The following is a 25024-nucleotide window of genomic DNA, read 5'->3' as shown; positions in this document are numbered from 1 at the left end:
CTTATCGCCCCGTCAAGTCAAGTTTACATAGTGTTGATTCAAAGGTTTAGTTTGAAGAACTCGAGACATTATAAGAGACACACTCTACCAAAATTTGTATTCTAAGTAGGTTTCCTTGAATAAAGCTATCGTTTTCGTTTGAAAAAAATAAAAATAAAAAAAAATTGCTAGCAAATACAGTGATGAGGACCATAAAATGGCCTTTTTCTTTTGGATTTCTTCCAACTGAATCCGACCAATCAACAGAAACTTTAAGACATTCCCGCATACAAGGAAGAAAAAAACAAAGCAAAGCACATCGTACTTTGTTTGGAGAAAAAGCATATCGTGTTTGTCAGTTGTTTTTAACACTTCTCCTAGTCAAACAAATTAAGCTCACGAGTTCTGAACTAACAATGCGTACCCAAAAAAAGGAAAATAAATAGATACAAAGACAACCAAGAAAAATACAAGGAATTTGTATCTGAAATATATGTTGTAAGCTGAACTAATTACATTGCAGTATTAACTTTATCTTTCGTGTGATGAACGGAACCGAACCCTTAACCTTATCTTAATTTTGATTCTTTTTTCTCCATCATTCTTACCACCTGAATTAACTCGAAATTATTCAAATCGCTAACAACTTTATGATACAAACGTCTATGTAGATGTTCACGGCAATCGTTTTGCCCTTCTTCAGGACTGTTGGCTCCGATGATAATTTTTTTTTTTTTTTTTTTTTCAAAAGAAGACCAGCTGGTGGCTTTACCGATGACAGTCCGATCAGGTTTAGAGTTTAATGATATCATGTCAAAGTTGATAATTCAATTGCGTATATAGGACATTATTAGGTTTATTATTTTCCCTTTTTTCTTTCTTTCCCACTTTTGGGTAGAGTTTGAGCCCAAGGGCCGAAAAACAAAAATTCTAATCATAGACAAACTAGGCCCAACCCAGATCCTTACTACTCCATATCCAAAATGTGCCAACTGCCTGTATTTTTAAGAAAGGGAAGTGGCAGAAAGTCACTCCATTTTTATACACTTCTTCGCTTAACTTTGTCTGTTGATTCTTTGTTGATTTGTTCAATCCGCTGATTAAAAAAGAATAAAAAGAATAAAAAAAATAAAAAATAAAAAAAGGGAAAAAAGGGAGCACGTGCACAAGGTGAAAAGAAGAGTGCAAAAATCACCGGTTTGCATGTAATCTCATAATTCTCCTTCTAACGTTAAATCAATTCCAATTTTAACATACTGGTTTCCATTGATTCATGCAATCTGTTAATGTATATACCTTGGTAAAGAAATAACGCTTTACTTTTAACTACTCTAATTTACGAAGAGGGAAATTTGAACTCAGATTCAAGATGGCGGGCAAACTGCCTTGGCCAACCCACCTGCGGTAGAGAGAGAGACCAGAACTCGCATTATTCTCCGGTGAAAGCAACCTAACCTCAAGTGAAATATTGGCCGGCTCTCGGCCTAATGCCGAGAAGCCAATAGTCTAGAGAAGGCATTGAAGATATTTTATTCTTTAACACGAAATAAAGGGACACTGATGGCATAAAGCCGATGGCCTCCTGTTTAAAGAAGCAATTTGAAATCCACATTAAATCGACAGCAGCTTCAAGGTGTGGTCTTGTCTGGAATTCTCACGTCCTACACCTCCAAATCTGTCTACACAAATATTTACGTAGTACCTTGCTCATAAGAGTTGCAAGAAAATATACATATGCATTTAACTGATAACAGCTCATAGGTAATCACCAAGTTTCAAACCTATGTTACCGGAAGTGCCCGAGTTAGCTATCTGTTATCCTGTTCTCGCTCATTGTATGCCGCACAAACTGTCCTCGAATTCGAGGTCGTTGATCTGCCAGTTTCTTTCTGTTTTGATACCGAACCTGAAAAACCAACCGAAAATCAGATTCAACAAGCTGTCTATATTTTCTCCTATTTTCAGAATTCGGCAACCTTCTGAAGGAAATCAAACATGCAAATGCAAGAAAGGGCACATTTAACAGATTGAACTTAATCATTTAATATAAATGTTGCACGTACAGAAGGAGGAACGAGCAAATTTTTCATAACACTTATTCAGATCTATTATTAGGATGTAAAGTTGCAAACTGAATGTTAGTTACCTTTTTTCGGAAGCATCTCTCCTTTCTTTTCTGACGGAACTTGGTCAAGGCAGCTTCTCTCTGCTTGAACTTGTTTTCATCTACTCCATTTCCACTCTGGTTTCCGCTACCATCACCACTTCCACTTTTCCCAGCAACTCCATAATCACATTCTAGCTTTGTACCTCCAACATTATGTCCACCGCTGCCTCCAGTTTGCCCATTGCTCCCATGGTTACTACCCGAACCACTCCCATTGATGCTATAATTTCCAGGGTTACCTTCAACAGGCCCGGTCAGGGCATTCGATGATCCACAATGTGGGGCAGCTGCAGCCAATTTCTTCAAAGATAAATCATTATTATCACGCAGCTGTTGCTCTTGCATATTGTGGACAACATGGTGATGGACCCGATGCTGATCATAATCATGATGGCGGTTCTGGATTTGGAGTTGCTTCTGGGTGTCTCTTGATTGAACCTGTACTGTTGTTTCCACATTGTTAGAATTATCTACTATAACATGTTCGGTAGCACTCTTAAGGTCCTTCACAGGATGGAAAGTAGATAATGGATGCAAAAGTTGGACTGTGGATGCTGCTGCTGACTTGTTTGCAACTTGAGATTTCGGAAGGGCATTATTAGTAGTGGATCCCATATCATTGATATTGCTGCCTCCCTTTGAGCATTGATTGGGAGGGTTATCTCTTGAATGAGATCGAATGTCACGAAAGAATTCCATTTTTGTAACTTCTCCACTATTATCATGTGGAGAATTGCTTCCAACATGCCCAGAAGGACCCTTGTTAGCATTTGAGGCTGTGTTATACCTGCACAGGAAGTAACATGGTAAAGGAAAATATAGAAAGTTCAAGTGAACACAGATTCAAACTTCCACAGATAATAATAACTTCTAGGTCCTCCTGGTCCTAATACCTTGAAAAGGCTGAAGAGTCTGACCGTCTCAACACATTGCGGTCATCTTGTACTGTTGTCTCAGTGCCTTTAACTCCTCTAAGCCTTTTCAAACTGAGCTCCACGGATGACATTTCATGAACATTACTATGCGCCTTATTGTTAACGTCTAAGGCGTTATAATGTCTGTTAGAAGCTTCAAATTGTGTGTTGTCCATTTGGGAATCAGTGGGATTAGTTACAACACCTGTCATTGTAGCATCATCATACTTTAGCATGCTGGAAGGACTCTCACGATTCAAGTTCAGCTTGCCCTTATCAATTTTCTCGTCAAGTTTACTGGAACCTGTCTCAAGCAGATTATTCTGTCTTGCTCCTGCTAGTTTTGTTGAAAAATCATTACGCTGCCCATGCTGTAATTCTTCAAAATTGGTCAGGCCTGTCTCCAGATCTTTTCCCATTGCAAAGTTGTCTGAAAATAGAAAATACAGCCTAATCACAAAGAAAGTAAAACAAGTAGATATGCACGTACATACAATTAGGTGGGCTGTGCGCACACACATCACTATATAACGAAATTGCATAATAACATTTGAATTTAGCACACATGGAATCACACAGCTTTAAATAATTCCAGGAATACCATTTTGTTCCTTCTGTTGCTGGCACTCCCTTGTTGCAGCTGCAGGAACCAATTTGTTACCAAGTGATTCAGCATTTGAGTGAACTACTTGGGCACAAGTACTATCGGGATGGGGCCATGAATATGCATGTTGCGGACTGTCAACTTCTACAGCTCTTTTTGTCCAAGAACTCTACAAAATGAAACGCACTGACATAGTGAGACTGCAGCGTACATATCTGAGTCCAGGTCATTCTTTGAATTTACAGTTTAATCTTTCTTTAAGGAGATGATCATAAAATTGATACTGAGATTGTGCAACAAAAAAATGTATTAATGTAGCCCCTTTAACTTGTCCACACCCCCCCCCCCCCCCCCAAAAATATAGAACTCATATCCCAAGCGGTATATCCTTAGGCATATCTGCAAATTTGTGGATTGTCCTTAATGTCGGCAACACTCTTTTAATAGGTATGTACCATCAAGATATTTAGTATCCAATAACTAACATACCTGAGTGCCACTCCCATTGTCACTTCCATCCCCAACATTCAAATCAGTATCTTCCTCATCATTGCTTCCGCTATTGTTCTCAGACTTTTCAACACTTTTTGATCTTATAGACCTTTGAGTTTGATTGCCACTTTCACTTCCCGTTCCACTACCACTAGACTGAAAAAACAAAGTTTAGATACTGGTCATACAAAAAATGTAAGAGACATAATATAAACTGCAATGTGAAACAACCATAACCATTTAGCAAACATATTAAATATCATCATAAAATTATAAAGCTCTTCTCATCAACATTAGTGCTGCTCAATTCCAATCTGAAGAGAAAATATTACTTTCTTTAAATTTCAGGAGAAATTTATACATCAGGTAGGGGAGGTGGAAAAAAGATGAAAAAAATCAAGAAATGAACAGAAATATACACACTTGTGGGCAAACATTCGAATACCAGAACAAAAAGTCTTAAGGACTCACACTATGGCATCTCCTCCAAATGTGCTGCCAGAGGTTCTTAAGCTCATTCTTTCGAATAGGCTTCACTAAAAAGTCAACAGCACCCTTTGACAAACACTTAAAGACGAGGCCCATTGAATCATGCGATGACATCACTGCACACACATATCAACAAAAGGCATAATCAAATGTCTGCTTTCTAAGCTGCATCAAACCTCATAACGGACATCACTGCTCAATACAGTTGTTAATGAGATGGTCATGGGGAAAAGAACTTACTGATCACAGGAACATTTTTCCGTGTCTTATGGCTCATAATCTTGCTTAAAAGGCTAACGCCTGATACGCACGGCATGACTACCTCAGTTAAGACTAGATCAACATGTTTAGTCAAATCTTCAAGAATCTTCCATGCTTGCACTCCATTTGCTACTGGAATCACTGAAATTATGAAGATTTAAGTATCACATCCTCAGATTAAATAAATAAAAAAATATATATATATATATATATATATATATAAAGAAGATGTGATTAATTCACAAAGTAGTATTGTCTGCTGACAATGACAGTGTACGAGTTCGTGTGAAATTGGAAGCGATATATCATGTATTTGCAATGACAAATGATTCTACTAACAACGTTGATTTCAAATGCACCAACATACACATGTATGCTATTCAGTAACCAAAAACATATAATAGCATATCCGATGATAGCCTCCGCATTATTTGTGAAGAAAAAACAAAGGCTCATACATGCGAACCCTGAGAAGTCGAGTTAACAAGAAAATCAACAACCCCATAAAGTTGATAACGCATCCGTTCAATTTTTCCATAAACAGCAGTTCCTAGACATTGTCATGCATAATGAAGCACTGGGGCTCTCGGAAGTCAAGTTACTAACCTTCATAGCTGCAATTGCGAAGCAGTGCGGTGACAACATGGCGAGTAGAATCATCATATTCCACCAGCAAAACTTTAAGAGATCTTACATGTAGAAACCTCTCCCAGCAAACCGTCGACCCTTGAGGCTGTTGAGTAACAGTCTGGGCTTGAACAGGCCCTCCTAGCCGACCCTTTACATCTCCAGCTCTTCCATTACTTTTCGACTCATCTTCCTCGACTAACCTCCTTTCCTCATCCTCCACTCCATTGTTACCCCTCTCCCCCTCGCCCTCCCATGAGCGGTGGTTTAGTTCCAACAGTTGTCTGTCCTCGTCACTATTAACATTCATCAGGATACTCCCTGTCAGTCACACAAAACACTAGCAGTAAACACGGCCCAAGTTCAGAACGAAAAAAATATCTTCTTGAATCGGGAAAAAGAATAGCGGACAGCGCTGATTTCAAAAACAAACATCCGCAATTACAGACCCTTGTAAATCTAACACAAAGTGCGTTGACCGATTACAGAGTGATGCCGAAAGCAAATCCATAACCGAATATATACACAATGGATGCGAAACAAACGCCAAACGTTGTTAGCTGCCTAAAAACGGCTTGAAACCCAACAAATTGCTTTCACCCTGTAAGACCAGAACATCATATCAGTCAAAAAAATCCACCACAAAACATTACCAACATCATTTGTTCTGAAAACATACACTTCTTCAGAAATGACAATTACCAGTATGAAATTTAAAAAAAAACAAAAAAAAAATCTCAATAAAGAGAAAATTTGCTACTCCAAGAACTTACAACTGAATATAATTATTAGATTAATCAACAAAAATTCCAAATATGCATAAAATCAATAGAAAATTCTGATTTTAGATTACTAAACATTTAAATTAACAATTCTTCAATGACTAAAAATAATAAATTAACTTGGAAGAACTTCCAATCAACTAATACAGAGTAACTAAAAAACAATAATTAAATAAATAAACAAACGGAGAATAATAAGATCAAAGAAGCAAAACATGGCAGAAATCACCTGCAAAGCTTCATTAATCGCCATAAGTGACCTAGATCCGAACTGAAATTACCAAGAAAATCATTGTAACTAAAAGTTAATAACAACGTCAGAGAATAATCCTGAAAATCTAAGTTTGGATCTCCAAAAATGTCTTAGTTCGGATATTTTCAGATTTTGTGTTTCCGACAACCTTGACCGGACCAAGAAACATAAGACTCTGCAAACAGTTACAGAGAGAGAGAAAGAGAGAGAGAGAGAGAGAGAGAGAGAGAGATCCTTTCGTCAGGGAAAGAGAAGAGAGAGGAGAGAGAGAGCGGAGAGATAGAAGAGGAAAACATATGAGCTCCGAGATGAGCTGAAGGACTGCTGACGTGGACAAAACAAGGGCTGGAGATGCATAGAAGTAGAACGTTCGAGAACGCCACGTCGGAAGGAAGATATTTCCAGCTTGGCGGAAATTGGGGCCGAAGGGATGCTGCGGTGGACGAAATCTAAAGCAGTGAGCGCAAGGACTCGCTAGGCGGGTATGAAGATCTCTGGGATCGGATTTATGACACGTGTGTGTACTGGATGGCGAGTACAGAGGAGGGGAAACGTCGTTATCGTTGGGACTGCCTACTTTGGGTGTCGGGTCCATTATTTGTAAGTTGACAAAAATGTCCCCCACCCCAAGTGCTTTCATGCTTTGTGTCAATTTTCATTTCCTCTTTTGGGTCTGAATTTTAGCAGGTCATATGAGTAAATATGTCCTAAAATATCCTAAATTAGGGTCTGCAACTTGAAAGGATTGCATGATGAATAATACATTCTTTTATTTTATGAATAAATTTATTTTTTATTTACAAATAACGTATTTTTATTATGAAAATTTTATTTTTACAAAGAAAAAAGTTATTTGAATTGTAGATATTTTCACGTGGCGTGTTTTTATTAGTGAGTATTGCCAACATGTTAAAAGTAGTGATGAAAATACTAATTTATACTCAATTCTAACAAATGTATAAATGAAATTAGACAACAGGAGGTTAATTGGCCAATTTTAAAAAATTAAAATTCTTAATTTACTAATAAAAGTTCATGGTTGAAATATTATCCCCGTTAATTTTCAAATTTGTAATAATACTGTCTTGTTAACAATGGTGGGTAGGCCCCTCATGAAATATATCATTGAATACCTTTGGATAAATGACAAACCCACTGCCTTGTGCACTTTGATAGGCCACATGCTCCATAGTGCTTTTACCTTTTAATAGAAACACATTTTTTGCAAACCTCACATATCTTCTTTTGGTAGATTTTAGGGCCCTGCGACTGCCTCCCAAATCCCAATCTTATCCAACAATGAAGATTTTTATTTTTATTTTTATTTTACAACAACCGATATTATCTTAAGAAGAAGAGAATGAGCTTAACTTCGCAATGAGCTAGCAATAATGTAGTTCAAATTCGTTTTTTACGAGAATCGAACTAAGAAATAAATAAAGCAAAACACCACTAAACCGAAGTACAAAGTGGCATCCAACAATGAAACCCTACATAGATAAAAGCAGATGCAAAATTATGTGGACGCAGAAAAGGATGTGGTTTCAAAGAGCTTGCTCATATTCCTGAGGAGATGCTTATTAGCACTAAAGTATGTAGTTGCGATTCCATGGATGTACAAAATCCTTCTCCAAAGAGACCACAAAAATGCAGTGCATAGACGAGGAGGAATATTCATAATTTGTGAAAGAGAATGGTCTTCAACGAAAAACGTCGAGCGTCTATACTTTAGGTTAGAGTCATACCGTCTTACATGGTTTAAATTCGATCGATACCACCACCTTCGAGTTTCTATATGGTCGAGGCGTTTCACAGTCTTCATCGTCCCTAAACCAACCTCAGCGATTGTCGGCAAGGCGGAGTAGAGGTGGGTAGAGCAAACCAGAACTGGAGTTATTGGGTCGATTTGAGATGATAAGCAACACATAAGATTACTGAAAACATAATCATAGTTAGCCCTGAAATTTAAACTGAAACTGTCTGATCAGTGATCACCGAGGTAGGCAATGGTTTGGCACCGAAATGGACGGTGCGTCTGCAGAATTTGTAGCTGCAGTCACAAAAAGCAACACTTCCATAGGGTATACAAATAAATCAAGTCCTAATGGAGAAACCCAGAAGGTTGTTGAAGCTTTAATATCATATAGGCGTCGTCAAATGCACGAAACCAGGAAAAAAGAAATTGGAATACGAGGGAGGGAGCCTGGAAAACATTTGGAATGAGAGGAACAAAGACAACCTAATATCCTAATCTAGTACAAAGTTTAAAGATGTGACTCCAAGGACATGTACAATCTTTTTCACGGGCAGATTCGCAACGTTCAACAACAACAAAGTGCATGCAGCGTAACTATCAACGCGTCCGCTAGCCATAACCAAAAAAACCACCAAGAATCGAACATGGATCTTCTCTACAATCTGATCTTCCTCTTCAAAGTTTCAGCTGTAATTGAAAGAGACAAAGTATAACCCACTAAATAGTTCAGAAACACAATCATTCATAATGCATAAGAACCCCATAAAGTCTAAGCACTGGCATTATAACTACGATCTAATTGTAAAGCAAGTGTGAAAAGATTTTTTACTTCAAATGTACGGCACATTCTATCTTGAAACCGCTTAAACTTATGCAGTCAAGAGCTGGTATTGTGCCGAGATTCAATGTCTGCAACTGATTACTTGATGATTGGCAGAACTAGTGCCAATCAACTCGGCCAGTGCAAGAAAAATCTGGAAACAAACAAGGTTGAACGAAATATCAAGTCGCAGAGGACAAAATGAGCATGTATCATAACATCGGATATCTTAGCATGACTCGTTCATCTGATACTATACTACAGTATTGTATGTGTCACTTTTCAAAGGAAAAAAAGAAGAAGATAAGAACGAAATATCAAGTCGCAGAGGACAAAACGAAAAATCATAGGAACAGGTTTCAGTTGAGAATCAAAACCAATTATTGAGCCCCACAGGATGCAATTTGCTATATATTAATCAATTATACGTTACAAGAATACAGTATGCTCAGCCTCCTTTATCGGGGCTTATTGCTGCCAAAATTGTAGGTAAATAAATCATCCGCTCAACTAAACAATAGTAATGGAAAGACTCGCTCCCGATGCAATATAACCAAATTCTCTCCATGAAAAAACAACCTTCCAAAAAATTGAAATTATCCAAAACCCTAGCTCGCACCTTAAGCGTCAAGAGAATGGCGTGTTCACCTTTTCAAGGTGCAATATAATAAATTATGCAACAGCAGACTGCTTCTCCTTGTAATCATCGAGATTAAGAACTTCAAGCAACTTGGGCCAAGACTCTTGGATCCCTCCTGGCAAATCAAACTCCAACAGTTTCCCCCGACTACGGTAAAACTCCTCTACAGGCCGACTCTGCGAGAACCATTGAGAATAAAATTTATCAAAGTTGAATAATTGAAGATAAAATGGAAAAGAACTATTTTCTCTCTTCTGCCCTCATCGACCTTTTGTATTTAAACATGTTATTCAAATATGCCCCTGATCACATGATAGGAAAATAAAGCAATACCTTTTCATTGTACACGTGAATCCGATGTTTAATCACTTCTTCAGTGTCATCTGCTCGAGTAACAAGCTTTGACATACAATGTGCAGGGGGAAGAAGGGGAGCCATGCTAATTGCAGGATGACCATTTGCGCCCGTGACATTAATGGATGCCACATTAAAATTTCCACCGCACTGACTACAAGTTCTCCTCCCAAGGCATTTCTCGAGCAGCACATCTTCCCGGAGCTTCAGATTGAGCACCAAGTCAACCTCCGTCACCCCTTCCAATATTTCCTAATACACATAACATAGTTACACTCAATCAATCCTCATGCACATTTTCACCAATTCAATACAACGTAGCATTCATAATTCCAAGATATCAGCTTTCAATCAGTCAATTACTCATTTACATCAATCAAATTCGTTTAAATCGCAAAGAACCCACATACATTTCTAAATCAAAGATCTTTCATACTACTTTGAATCACATTATTCCAGCGAAAACACTTACAGCTTGTCTAATCGTTCGAGGAAAACCATCGAGAATAAAACCCAGTTCCCCTTTAGCTCCCCCAGCCTCCAATCTCTTCGACAACAAGTTTATTATGATCTCATCAGACACCAACTTCCCCTGGTTCACGATCTCTGATAACTACAACACCATAAAACAATCGCAGACAATCAAAACCCAATAAAATGCAGATCTGACGGAAAGAAAAAGAAAAAAAAGCAATCAGAAGATTCAAAAACCTCTTGAGAGAGAGGGCCGGAGGAAGCGAGCTCTTCGCGGACGAGATCTCCGGTGGCGATGTGAGGAACGCCGAGGAGATTCGAGAGCCGGCTGGCGTACGTGCCTTTTCCAACGCCCGGCGAGCCCAGGAAGACCCACTGCACGCTGCGGTCCTTGGGATCCTTGACGGCGAGATTGGGCGTGGGCCCCAAGCGCCGGCTGTAAGGCGAGGCGCCATGAGAGGTGGTCTCAGGGGCGGCGCCTGAGTACAGGCACCGGCTTATGCGGTAGACGGAGGAGAAGGAGGGTTTTGATAGGCGGGTTAGGGGCGCCATTGAAACCGCGAAGTTTGCAGAGAGTGGAAGTTTGTTGGACGTTGGAGAGTGTTTGGTTTTATGCCAACCCTAATGAATAATGTCGTTTTTGGGGGGAATTGGCTCGTGCCTGACACGGTGACCCTAAACTTTTAATGACTAATGTCGTTTTTTAGGCTAAATGGCTCGTGCCTGACACGGGAACACCAAACTTTTAGGGTTCATTTGTTTGTCATCTTTAACATTTTTAAAGGAGATGTCAAATTTTAAACATCAAAATGATAGTTGATAAATTATGTGGCAATTTGACATTTTATACAATATTTTGCTTCACCCGATATGTCAAATAATAATGTCATTTAATAAATTTTTTATATTTTTGTGGAGTCCAATGATTAAAGCAACCAATCAAATATTTCAAATATATAACAACATTTATTATATATTATATTAATTATTAAAATATCATTTAATAAATTTGACATCTTCTGTCAAATTTGACAGCAAAAGGCTTTGTCTTCAAATGACTCAGCACCACTTAAGAAATTGAAGGCTCATTTGGAGAGAGTTTGCTGTCATTTTTTATTGTTGTATGCCTATGTGGCAATTTTGACATCTCCTTCGGAGATACTCTTAGGTCTCATTGAACTGAACTGGACTGCTATTAATGAGACTAAGTCGGACTCGTTCCGACTAACCGCATCACTAAAAGTCGTTATCTAATCTGGAGCTACAACACGGTATTAGCTAAGATTATCTTCCTTCTTCCCTTTGCTGTACTTTCCATAAACTCTTCCTCCTGAAACAGTGTCCTCTATCTCTCCTTCTCCCTTTTGTCCTTCTTGCTTGGGTTTGGTCTTTTGCTTTTCGAGTCGTCAATTGATTTCTAGGTTGGTTTTTCGAGTCGTCGTTCAAAGATGGGAAGGGCGCAGATGTCATACAAATTGAAGAAATTGAATTGTAGTAATGAAGGAAAACATAAATTTTAGAAGAAAATCCAACTTAATTAGGCGCAATCTGCAGTGAGAACAAAAAAATTGTATGGATTGGGCTTGTGCAGTTGGAGTGGCGGTGAGGAAAGTAGACATGAGTAGCGTAGTTTGTCTAGGTTTTACAAATAACAATATGTTTTCTCTTTTTCAATTTTTTTTGTCTTTCACATTTATAAATTCTAAAAAAGAAAGGATTTTCCTTTACAATTTTTATTTATAGAGTGCATCTTAGCCTTTTAGACAAGAACAAGAAAGTAGAAGTTTTCATATATATATATATATATATATATATATATATATATATATATATATATATATATATTTTTTTTTTTGAACAAATGATATTATCTACACTAAGGTGGAGGGGGGGTGGGCTTAGCCTCACAATGAGCTAACAATAATGTGGTTCAAATTTGCTTTTGGTGAGAATCGAACATAAGACCTCTTACTTGCAGGTGAAGAGGATACCACTAGACGTAGTACTCGGTGGCAAGTTTTCATAATTAAAAATGCAAAAAAAATAAAAATTTAGTCCTAGCGAGTCCAGCACGCACCAAACGCTTCACAATTCTAGTACTGCTTAGTCAATGCTAAGCCAATCTGGGTTAGTCCCTTAAGCTAATCCAGTCCGAGATAATCTGGTACAAAAAACGCACCCTTAATGACTAATGTTGTTTCTAACACTATTCTCGTTTCCATCTTGGTCTAAAGTTCAAGTATTGTACGGTATTTTGGTTCACTAGTCGAACTATTCTCATAACGTATTGTTTTTTAGTACACCCATAATCGTTCATATGCTAGATGCAAAATGAGGCCCCTTAAGAAGTTATTGAGCCTGAAGTTTTACATCTGAGTGCAATTGGCGTTAATAGCTCCACTAAATCAAACATCTCTTTCGCTGTTAATCTTTTGACAAAAACCACAATGCGCCTACACTCCACCCCCAAATTGGTGATAAAATACGTTTTTTTAATACTACGGATTTGAGCTTATTTTATCCCAACATCTCTTAGAATATGGTCTTCAGAATATGTTTGCCTTGTTAGTTTGCTCACACTGTTTTCTGGTCTGACCCATGCAAGACACATTCTCAAATCAATTATGTCTTTATCGTTAGGAACATTGCAACGTTTTGGAGGTCCACCAAATAGACTTCAGAACAAGCAAACTAAGGCGCATAAATATGCTCCTATCAAATCCCCCCACACTTAGCTTTTGCTAGTCCTCGAGCAAAACAAACAAACTAAACAAAACGAAACAAAACAAAACAAACAAAAGACAATCTAAACCTTCCAACGTTGCCTCAGGGATTTCCAATGCACAAGACATGTTAAAAATCGTTATCTCCACAGATTTAAGTCATCTTTACACTTAAGTACATTCTTAATCATAGTCACCACATACTAGTTCACAATTAAGCATTTAAAACCATGTTTTGAATGTAGTAACATGCCTTAGAGAATTTGCTCACTTCCTGACAAGATATGCCCTCAATTTTCACTCAGAATTTCTAACTACACACCCTAATCTAGTTATATGTGAGGAGATTGATGTAAACATGAAAAGAACATTCACATATATATATATATATATATATATATATATCTCAAAGAAAGCAATTTCTGGAGTTAATAAGCATGTTTAGGTATGATCTCATGAATGGAATGCTCCTACTTAGATGCGAGAACCAGTGACACCATATGCTCATACCAAGTTCAAACTCCACAAATTGAAACACATAACACTCAAGTTTGAAGTCACGGGTTGTAATGGGGCTTGGGGTGTGTGGATAACAAAGAAGGGATATGGAAAACAAAGGTTCTTAAAGAAATAGTGAGCAAAGCATTCGAATCAACTTAGAATTTTCTTTTGAATGAAAACTCAACTTTTGAACAAAAAGGGAAAATTTATACAATTTAAGGCCAGATTTGGTGTTTTGGACCCCTTCTTCAACATTCAACACTTAATCACTCATTCTTACATTTTTTTTTTTTTTTTTTTTTTTTTGAAATTCAAAACATACATATAAACTTAAGAACAAACATTCCTTCCCCCACACTTATTTTCTTGCATAATGTAACTCAAAAGGAATTCATTTAAGTCATGCTCACTATCTTTTAAGAACAAGGGTGTGGACTGTCCTAAACTAGGCTAGGTGAGGATAATGTGGGTTAACAAGGAATAAAGGCTAAACAAAGCTCAACGGAGTTAAAACTTACAACATATACGAAATATGGGAAGTAAGGCTATTTGGCTATGGTGGCAACTACACAACTTCATCTTGATATATGTTATGCAATTCAATGTCATGCTTTGAATGAAACGGATATAAGTTCTAGCATTTAGTTCTATCATGATACAATTGCATTCTAAGTAGCAACCAAGCAAGGAATAATGAGATCATGCAACAACTTTAGAAAACAAAGAATCACAGATTATAACTCTCCAAAGAAGGTAATGGCTCGAGTCTCACAGGGTTGTAGCGTTTGTTTGAGTTCCTTCCTTCAAGCATGTTACAAAAACGAATTTTTCTTTTATGATTGCATGTGAAGTCATACATTATAACCATAACCAAGCATATACCAAGAGTAAATCAAACTTTTCACCATGTTTATAACTCTTTTTAACAGTCATGCAATTACAAACCAAATCCTCATCATTGTGTTGGAAGTAGACCTGGCAATTTCTGACACGACCCGATAACCCGACACGACACGACACGAAATTAACAGGTGTTTGGGTCGACACGATAACGAATCGGGTCTTATCGGGTAACCCGATAAGCACCTGTTAAGATAACGGGTTGGGTCGGGTATACACGTGGGTAAACACGATACACGATAAGCAGAATATTATTTTTATAATTTTATAACCCTCAAAAAATACTGTAATAATTATATACATTAATTTTACAATTTTATACCCCTAAAAATTATAATAAACATATATATATATATATATATATATTAAATTAACTATAAAATTTATAATAATTATAATAATTATATATACTATAATAATTATACCCCCAAAATATTAAGTCTATCTATACTAATTTTATATATATATATATATATATATATATTAAATTTTATAAAAACTATAATGATTATTAATTAATAATTTAATATGCATGATCATGCATTGCATATTTGCATGATTTTGCATCCATTGAAATTTGATGCGTCAGGACTCATATGTGATTTGTTTCCATTCTCAAATTTCAATAATCAATTTCTTGCCATTGCCATTTGCCAACTTGCCGCCCTTTTTGAAAAAAAAAATGGAGGGAAAATGAAAATGTTAAGAAAAGTTGAAAATAAAACAAAAAAGTGAGGGAATTCAATTAGGGAAAGATGTTGGAGGGAAAAGTGAAAATGATAAGAAAAAGTTGAAAAGGAAACAAAAAAGAGAGGGAAAAATGAAAATTAATAGAAGTGGTGAATCTAAGTATAAATAAACTCTAAGTGTTAGTCAATCTATCGTTTTACGAATTCTCCAAAACTAATTTCAACGATCCAAACCGTCAAAATTGTTTGTATATGCTTGGAGATCACATCAGAAAAAAATCACAAAAAAAAAACATTCAGAGATCAAGTAAACGGGACAAAGCTTTTCAACGGTTATAAATGAAAAATCACGATTTAACGGTTATTTTAACTCCGATTTTGATGATTTTTTATAACTACACTCCTTGACCCTATATGAATACAATGAATGAATTCGATCTTCAATTTAAAATATTTACACAAGTGGATACCACAAAATCTTATGTTATACTTAATAAAAGTATAAATAAACTCTAAGTGTTAGTCAATCTATCATTTTACGAATTCTCCAAAACTAATTTCAACAATCCAAACCGTCAAAATTGTTTGTATATGCTTGGAGATCACATCAGCAAAAAATCACAAAAAAAAAACATTCAGAGATCAAGTAACGGGACAAAGCTTTTCAACGGTTATAAACGAAAAATCACGATTTAACGGTTATTTTAACTCCAATTTTGATGATTTTTTATAACTACACTCCTTGACCCTATATGAATACAATGAATGAATTCGATCTTCAATTTAAAATATTTACACAAGTGGATACCACAAAATCTTATGTTATACTTAATAAAAGTATAAATAAACTCTAAGTGTTAGTCAATCTATCGTTTTACGAATTCTCCAAAACTAATTTCAACGATCCAAACCGTCAAAATTGTTTGTAAATGCTTGGAGATCACATCAGCAAAAAATTACAAAAAAAAAACATTCAGAGATCAAGTAACGGGACAAAGCTTTTCAACGGTTATAAACGAAAAATCACGATTTAACGGTTATTTTAACTCCGATTTTGATGATTTTTTATAACTACACTCCTTGACCCTATATGAATACAATGAATGAATTCGATCTTCAATTTAAAATATTTACACAAGTGGATACCACAAAATCTTATGTTATACTTAATAAAAGTATAAATAAACTCTAAGCGTTAGTCAATCTATCGTTTTACGAATTCTCCAACACTAATTTCAACGATCCAAACCGTCAAAATTGTTTGTATATGCTTGGAGATCACATCAGCAAAAAATCACAAAAAAAAAAACATTCAGAGATCAAGTAACGGGACAAAGCTTTTCAACGGTTATAAATGAAAAATCACGATTTAACGGTTATTTTAACTCCGATTTTGATGAGTTTTTATAACTACACTCCTTGACCCTATATGAATACAATGAATGAATTCGATCTTCAATTTAAAATATTTACACAAGTGGATACCACAAAATCTTATGTTATACTTAATAAAAGTATAAATAAACTCTAAGTGTTAGTCAATCTATCGTTTTACGAATTCTCCAAAACTAATTTCAACGATCCAAACCGTCAAAATTGTTTGTATATGCTTGGAGATCACATCAGCAAAAAATCACAAAAAAAAAACATTCAGAGATCAAGTAACGGGACAAAGCTTTTCAACGGTTATAAACGAAAAATCACGATTTAACGGTTATTTTAACTCCGATTTTGATGATTTTTTATAACTACACTCCTTGACCCTATATGAATACAATGAATGAATTCGATCTTCAATTTAAAATATTTACACAAGTGGATACCACAAAATCTTATGTTATACTTAATAAAAGTATAAATAAACTCTAAGCGTTAGTCAATCTATCGTTTTACGAATTCTCCAAAACTAATTTCAACGATCCAAACCGTCAAAATTGTTTGTATATGCTTGGAGATCACATCAGAAAAAAATCACAAAAAAAAAACATTCAGAGATCAAGTAACGGGACAAAGCTTTTCAACGGTTATAAATGAAAAATCACGATTTAACGGTTATTTTAACTCCGATTTTGATGATTTTTTATAACTACACTCCTTGACCCTATATGAATACAATGAATGAATTCGATCTTCAATTTAAAATATTTACACAAGTGGATACCACAAAATCTTATGTTATACTTAATAAAAGTATAAATAAACTCTAAGTGTTAGTCAATCTATCGTTTTACGAATTCTCCAAAACTAATTTCAACGATCCAAACCGTCAAAATTGTTTGTATATGCTTGGAGATCACATCAGCAAAAAATCACAAAAAAAAAACATTCAGAGATCAAGTAACGGGACAAAGCTTTTCAACGGTTATAAACGAAAAATCACGATTTAACGGTTATTTTAACTCCGATTTTGATGATTTTTTATAACTACACTCCTTGACCCTATATGAATACAATGAATGAATTCGATCTTCAATTTAAAATATTTACACAAGTGGATACCACAAAATCTTATGTTATACTTAATAAAAGTATAAATAAACTCTAAGTGTTAGTCAATCTTAAAAACAAAAACTCTTTATCCTTGCACATTTAATATTTGTAATAGATTAGTAGTGTATGTATTATTTTTTTTATTAGGCTTTCATTTTCGAGTGTAGATATAGTACTTGAACGAGAAATGTTTTAATGTTTTCAAGTAATATTTATGTCGCAATGAGTGGTATGTGCAAATTTTAAAAAAAATATATTTTTTTCTTAACGGGTCATAACGGGTCGGGTCACTTTACCCGTTGGGTAAAGTGACACGACCTGTTAAGGACCCGTTAAGATAACGGGTGTGACACGACACGACCCGTTAAGATAACAGGTGTTACACGAAAACGACACGAACACGACAGACACGACCCGTTTGCCAGGTCTAGTTGGAAGGTACCCTAAGACACAAACAAACACACAAAAACAACTCTTTTTGGGTTTTTCAAAACAATTTTTTTAAATTTTTATGTGATTTTCGGAGTTATAAAAACAAAACATACTAAAACACTCTAAAACAACTTAAAAACATTTTAAAACAGCAAGGAACAACACTTGAAGTTATGGGTGATAAAATTCAACGAATTTGCATCAACATACTTAGTTATCCCCCCACACTTAAATCAAACATTGTCCTCAATGTTTTAAGCATAGATTCACACAAAACATAAGTAAACACACAAACAGCACTTAAACATACTAAACATGGCAGAATGTAACTAACAAAGAGAAGAGTTTAGGGACGCAAATATGGAATTGGAGTGCTTTCTCGGTCTTCTTTTGTTGAATGCATGGGTTGATCTTGGTGATTTCACAGGCCTAATCTTGAACTGGGCTGGAGGATTCTTTTGTTCTCCCCCGAAGGTCTGAGCTTACCCCTTTTATCTGTTTCTTTGTTCAATCTCTCCAATTCGTATTGAAGCGGGTTAGAGGATAACTCAGCATATGCAGTTGTTGCTTGTCTCCACATGCTTCAATGTATCATTTTCACTTGCCTTACTTGCTCCCCTTTGCAGAAGTGGTCCCTTCTCTGGAAGTGTATCAACCGTTGAAGATGACTACTCGAGAGCAACGCTAGGTAAGCAACCAGGGAATAGATTCCAGGCAGTCGGTTCCAGATCGGAAGACTGACTCCAAGTGCCGGCTGATTGCTTCTTTCACTTTGCCATGCGAGTAAGAACAAGGACAAAGAAAAAGACAGGGAAAGAGCATGATATGAGATACTTTTGCTTTTGACCTTGATGATATGAGATACCTTTGCTTTTGAAGAAGCGGCAAATGAATCAGCACATGTATTTGTTGTGCTTGTCTCTACATGCTTCGATCTACCGTTTCCTCCTGGCTCATCTGTACTCCAGGTATCTGGTATCTTCTTTGGGGAAGAAGAAAAAATTGAGTATTTCGAGAGGCTTTGCTGGGAGTGCGCCCTCAGAGGTGAGAAAGAGTTGGGCATTTTCTTCAGGTCTGCCTTGCCATAAAAGATGAAGGTCGACATATATAGGGATTTCCCAATAGCAAGTGGTGGTACTGTTCTTTTACCATTGTCAACAAAAGTTTTGATCCAGCAAAAGAGTGATGACTCTTCGATTTCTGAACGAACGCCTCTTTGATTTCTGAGCTAGCGCCTCTTCGATTTCTGAACGGCAAGTAGTAGTGCGGATGCGGCTCTGTCAGAGATTTTTTGACAAAGTTTCACGCGTTTTCTGAAAAACAGAGAAAGCGTCGCCGAACTTTACGCTTGTCGGCAAAAGTGTGTAGTTGCGATGATGACCTCCACGTGTTTTCAACTTTGTCAGGGATCTTTTGACAAAGTTGAACGCGTTTTCTGAAAAGCCGAGAGAGTGTCGCCGAACTTTACGCAGGAAAATCCGGCTTTTTGAATCGGTGGTCGTGTTGCCTTGGCTTTTTATAGAGGTATCGATCACCTCCAACATGCATACTTTGAAGATTGCCCATTTGTGAAAATTGTCTCCGGCCCTTTGAGATTTTGCTTCATCCACACTCCTCTTTTAACACCTTTGAAAATGGCTAACCCATCTAACCTTTGCTTGGATTTGAGTCTCAGCAGTGATACGAGTGCGCCCCGTCAAGGTAATGTATGGCGGCCTTCTTTCTTATCTTCTAATGGCCCTCTTACAGGTGAAGACTCCATGATGACAGATGCAACAACAACTACAATAGTAGTTAGGAACTTCCTCACTCCTAAGGATAGTAGGCTGCTTTCAGGACGGTCCGATGAGTTGGCCGTTCAAGAGTCCCTCGCTCTCAGTGTTCAGTGTGCAGGCTCTGTGTCCAACATGGGCCAACGCCTACTTGCTCGATCCCGTCAAGTTGAATCATTGATGGCAGAGGTGGAAAGTCTTAAGCAAGAGATCAAGCAGCTTAAGTACGAGAATAGAAGTTTGCACGTGCTTGCAAATAACTATTCGACGGGCATGAAGAGGAAGCTTGATGAGCTGCAAGAATCTGAAAGTCGAATTCAAAGTGACCGTCAAAGGCTTGCGGCTTATCTCCAGAGGCACCTTTTTCCTGGGTCATCCAACGTTCCACCAAGTATCGAGGCCTCGAATGATCCATCTTCGATGCCTCCCGCTCCGATGCCTTCCGCTCCGATGCCTCCCGCTCCGAGAGTTTTGCCACGTAGTGGGGCTTCACGTAAACAACCTTTGTGAAGGCTCCATCATTCTGCCATGTTTTTTTTTTTTTTTTTTTTTTTTTTTTTTTTTTTTTTTTGTAACTTCTCGGAGATCAATGGATAGCTTTATTTTATTCAGTGTATTGGGTTGCCTCCCAAGTAGCGCTTTCTTTATCGTCTTGCAGCCGGACGAAAACCTTCATTTCTCACTTAGAGCCCACGGCATGCAATGGGATCTCCTCCATAATATGCCCTTCAACACTTCCATAATACGGCTCACTGAATGGGAGGGGATAGTGATCCTCCCTGATTCTGGCGTCTGGATTCCTAAAGTCCCTGTAACTAATCCCACCACCTTGAAATTGATTGGGTACCTGCACCGAAGAAGGTAACAACCTATTAGTTGAAATGGGAATGAGAATTGGGATTGGAGACTTACTAGGATGTTGTGGCAATGCCCCTAGGGCAGCCACCCTCTCGCCAATTTTAGCACAAGGCACGACCATATTGGATGTTTTTAGGGTAGTGGCATGCTCGTTGTGCTCCAATCCAATTCCTTCCTCGGTGGTGATTCTAGATGCATCCTTCTTGATTTGTGCGGATCCTTTCGGCCCTATGTCCGTATGCACATCTATGACAAAACAAGAATGAACATCATTAGTATTCTTAATAGATTCAGAAACTTTAAAGTTAATCGTATCACCACCAAACTCCATAGTTAATGCTCCATTGGCCACATCAATCTTGGTGTGGGCTGTTTTCATGAAAGGTCGTCCAAGTAAGAGTGGCGATGGTGGAGAGTGGGTTGAATCATCCATGTCAAGCACATAGAAATCTGCAGGAAAAATCAAGTGGTCTACCTGCACCAGAACATCTTCCAAAACTCCTCTCGGGTATGCATTAGATCGATCAGCTAATTGAATAATGACACCATCATTTTTAAGCTCTCCTAGATTCATAGATGCATAAACAGAGTATGGCATGACATTAATTGATGCACCTAAATCTAGCATAGCATGTTCGAACCTTGTATTACCAATTACACAAGGGATAGTGAAACTACCTGGATCTTTGCATTTAGGTGGCAGCTTTCTTTGCAATATGGCAGAGACATTCTCACTTACATGTACCACCTCATTCTCCCGAATCCGTTTCCTTGTTGTACAAATCTTCTTCAAAAACTTAGCGTACTTTGGAATTTGCTTTATTGCATCAAGGAGCGGGATATTGACATGCACCTTCCTAAACGTCTCCAGGATGTCTTTTTCATCCTCCTCTATCTTGACTTGCATAAACCTGCTAGGAAAGGGCACATTTGGTGGAATCACATTAGAAACAATTGAGTTTGGACCTACCTTACATTTGTTGGACGGCCTAGGAGCTTGAAGTGGGTGCGGCAAAGGTTGCTCTACCCTTGCCGTGGCTTTGCCCTTCCTCTCTTCCTCTTGCAACAACCTTTCATCCTCTTCTTGGCTTGATTTTGGTGGTTGTGAGGTGGTTCCAACTTCCTTGCCACTTCTTAAGGTGATTGCATTGGCGGTTTCAAAGCCACCCTTTGGATTGACCTCCGTAGTGCTTGGTAACTTACCATTTTCATGAAATTGTCCCAAAAATTCGGCCATTTGGCCAATTTACTTCTTTAGCTCATTAACCTCCTTTGCTTGGTTCTGCATTCCCTGCACCATTGTGGTTAGTAACTGATATGTTTTATCGTCATTCATAGACGTACTTGAGTTGGTTTGGGATGATTGTGCTTGAGGAGGTGGTTGTGGTGCCATTGGCCTTGGAAAGAAACCCAGGGGTTGTCGGAATCCACTTTGTTGGGCATATTGTGGTGCATCTCTCCATCTGAAATTGGGGTGGTCACGCCATCCCTGATTGTATGTGTTGGAGAAAGGATCACCCCTTGGTTAGTTTTGATTCCCATAGCCCACGGCATTGGCAGATTCCCACCCTCCGTTCTCAATTAATTGAGGGCATTGATCAGATTGGTGTCCTTGAATGGAGCATACACCACAAATTGTAGCTCCTTGCGCTTTGGGGCCTTCAACAAACTGCGACAACATAGACGTAAGGTTAGCCATTTGGGATTGTAACTCAGAAATAGAATTTACCTCGTTTACATGATGTGACTGTGGGGTGTCTCTCTGCCCAACACCTTCATATTGTTGTGCATTGAGTGCTCGATTAGCAATGAGAGTTTTGGCATCCCTGGGTGTCTTGTCCACTAGAGCTCCTCCCGCGGATGCATCCAACATTTGCCGTTCAAGTGGTAGAAGACCTTCGTAAAAATATTGAAGAAGTAGCTCCTCCTTCATTTGGTGCTGTGGACATAAAGCAACAAGAGTTTTAAAACGTTCATAATAAGTTGGAAAAGATTCACCTTGGCTTTGTTGAATTCCACTAATCTTCTTGCGAAGAAGAATGACTCGTGATGTCGGAAAGAACTTCTCCAAGAAGGCTCGCTTCATACTCTCCCATGATGTGACAGTTCCGGGAGCCAACTCATACAACCAATCCTTGGCCTTCTCCGACAAAGAAAAAGGAAAAGCCTTCATCTCAATATGTTGATGTTCACGTTCACCGGTGTCATACTTGAGCATACGACTTCGAACTCCTTTAAATGCTTATTGGGGTCCTCCATTGATAACCCATGGAACTTGGGTATATGATGTAGCAAGCTGGATTTCAACTCAAATTCATGGGTCTTCTCAGGGGCTGCCCTAGGGTATTGGATGCAAAGAGGGGCTGCATTGGCCAAACCCGAGGCAGAAAGCTCTTTGATGGTTTGATTGTCCACTGCCATGGTTGGTACTTCCTCTTCAACCTCAATTTCAACTTCTTGCTCCTTTAATTCAGGTTTGGGACTAGGAGGATTAGACGCTTGTGATTTCTTTTTCCTTCTCAAATTCCTCTCGAAATCACCGTCAAAGTCGGAGATATGCTCACGAACAGGTTGTGAGCCACGGGTCATAAACTAGTATCTACACACAAGAGCAAACAAGATAAATAACCAACTTAATAGACTCGGCACAAGTAAGGAAATAAGGTGCCACACACGGCACAAAAACAAAACACACACACACGGTGCAAAAGAAAATTAAAACAAAACAGAAACTAAACAAGTTAAACAAGACTCAAGACAAAGGATTAACAACTTTGCTAATCCCCGGCAACGACTCTTTTCCCCATTAGACGACCATCATTTAAGGACAGTTGGTTGATCCAACAGTCCAGATTCAAATTTCATTTTAAAAAAATATGTTATTTTAAAATACATTGAATCTAATGGCTGAGATCGAATATAACCAAATCTAACAGTAAAAACAAAAAAAAGATCTAACGGCCCAAATTTAAATTCAACGGCTAAAATAATTTAAAAAAAATTATTTAACTCAAAATTCACCCAAAAACTCTATAAATACCTATGTATTTGTTCAAACATCCACAAAAAAAAAAAAAAAAAAAAAAAAAAAAAAAAAAAAAAACTCAATTTTCTCCTACAATTCTTCCAATTTATCTTTCTACCATTTCTTTCCATTTCCAAATTGTTCAACATGGCAAGAGAGCATATTAGAGGTCGTAATTGGACTTGTGAGGAAGATGTTGCTTTATGCTTGGCATGGGTTTCTGTTAGCGAAGATGGTGCAGTTGGCACAAATCAAAATAAAAATTTTTATGGGATAAAATCATTGCAAAGTTTTAAGAAAACTGAAATGGCGGTGGTCGGGATGGTAGTGGTGTTTATGATCGGTGGAAGACTATCAACAAAGCATGCACTTTAGGGAAGGGAAACTTGGAGAGAGCCGTGGTTGGCATGCCTAGTGGAAGGAGCGCCATAGAAATTGTGAGTTTTGTTCTTGATATTTTATTTGTCATGTACATAATATTAGTTTGCAACTAATTATTTTTATGTATTTTTTGCATAGGGTGACAAAGCAATGGAAATTTACAAGACAAGAGTAACACCAAAAAAATCAAGTTTTTAAGTTGCAACATGCTTGGGACGTGCTCAAGGATTGTCCAAGGTGGGGAACCGATGTGGACCAACAATGGGGAAGATTATTTCAACATGAAGCCGCACAGACAAATGCTGGAGATGAAGGTGTCGATGAAATGACCCCATCTCCTTCTTTTGCAAGGCCCCCAGGAAGAGATAAGCAAAAGGAAGCAAAGAGAAAAGAGAAGTCCCAAGATCCGATGAGTGGACACTTTGCTACCAGAATTGCAAAATTGAACGAAACCTATAGTGCTCGCCAAGAAGAAATGGCCCGAATGCGTTTGCAAATGAAGGAAATCTCAGATAAGGAGCAAGATAGGTTTGAAATTAATTTGATGATGGAGGACCACAACAAATACACTCCAGAGAGGAAGAAGTTCTTACGTGGTAAGCAAAAGGAAATTTTGCGAAAGTCTGCCTCAAGGAGTATGT

The 25024-nt window shown here is 37.6% G+C and overlaps 2 protein-coding genes across 4 annotated transcripts; both read right to left on the bottom strand.

Annotated features, from left to right (window-relative positions):
* Window positions 1–1486: 1486 nt before the first annotated feature.
* On the bottom strand, window positions 1487–6953 carry LOC137722736 (two-component response regulator-like APRR7). Its single transcript, XM_068461812.1, has 10 exons — window positions 6545–6953; window positions 5983–6134; window positions 5513–5854; window positions 4886–5047; window positions 4628–4761; window positions 4154–4312; window positions 3662–3833; window positions 3040–3490; window positions 2126–2933; window positions 1487–1885 (listed from the first exon to the last, which is right to left on the bottom strand). The coding sequence occupies exons 3-10, from the start codon at window positions 5841–5843 to the stop codon at window positions 1784–1786; spliced, it is 2319 nt and encodes a 772-aa protein (XP_068317913.1). The 5' UTR covers window positions 5844–5854; window positions 5983–6134; window positions 6545–6953; the 3' UTR covers window positions 1487–1783.
* A 1603-nt stretch (window positions 6954–8556) lies between these two features.
* On the bottom strand, window positions 8557–11192 carry LOC137723295 (adenylate kinase 1, chloroplastic-like). 3 transcript variants are annotated; one of them, XM_068462450.1, is made up of 5 exons: window positions 10850–11192; window positions 10611–10751; window positions 10118–10390; window positions 9793–9960; window positions 8557–9011 (listed from the first exon to the last, which is right to left on the bottom strand). In XM_068462450.1, exons 1-4 carry the CDS (start codon window positions 11162–11164, stop codon window positions 9817–9819), a joined length of 873 nt encoding a protein of 290 aa, XP_068318551.1. In that variant the 5' UTR covers window positions 11165–11192; the 3' UTR covers window positions 8557–9011; window positions 9793–9816. The 3 variants fall into 3 exon arrangements, with proteins under 3 accessions (XP_068318551.1, XP_068318552.1, XP_068318550.1); XM_068462451.1 differs by lacking the exon at window positions 8557–9011 and adding an exon at window positions 9026–9298; XM_068462449.1 differs by lacking the exon at window positions 8557–9011 and having other exon boundaries at window positions 9540–9960.
* Window positions 11193–25024: the final 13832 nt, after the last annotated feature.

The sequence above is a fragment of the Pyrus communis genome, chromosome 17 (genome assembly GCF_963583255.1).
Source record: "Pyrus communis chromosome 17, drPyrComm1.1, whole genome shotgun sequence".
In the NCBI taxonomy this organism is placed as follows: Eukaryota; Viridiplantae; Streptophyta; class Magnoliopsida; order Rosales; family Rosaceae; genus Pyrus; species Pyrus communis.
The sequence above is the reverse complement of the archived record's forward strand: the minus strand, read 5'-3'. Positions and strand labels throughout refer to the sequence as shown.

Bases quoted from the DNA above. Each gene is read 5' to 3' on its own strand.
- LOC137722736 (XM_068461812.1), bottom strand. From the start codon at position 5,843: ATGAATGTTAATAGTGACGAGGACAGACAACTGTTGGAACTAAACCAC. The intron at 3,491-3,661 runs GTATTCCTGGAA...TTCTATTTTCAG, and splicing joins GCAACAGAAGGAACAAAATG to ACAACTTTGCAATGGGAAAA. The intron at 2,934-3,039 runs GTATTAGGACCA...CTTCCTGTGCAG, and splicing joins GACTCTTCAGCCTTTTCAAG to GTATAACACAGCCTCAAATG.
- LOC137723295 (XM_068462450.1), bottom strand. From the start codon at position 11,164: ATGGCGCCCCTAACCCGCCTATCAAAACCCTCCTTCTCCTCCGTCTAC. The intron at 10,752-10,849 runs GTTTTTGAATCT...ATGGTGTTGTAG, and splicing joins CCGGCCCTCTCTCTCAAGAG to TTATCAGAGATCGTGAACCA. The intron at 9,961-10,117 runs GTATTGCTTTAT...TGGTTCTCGCAG, and splicing joins TTCACGTGTACAATGAAAAG to AGTCGGCCTGTAGAGGAGTT.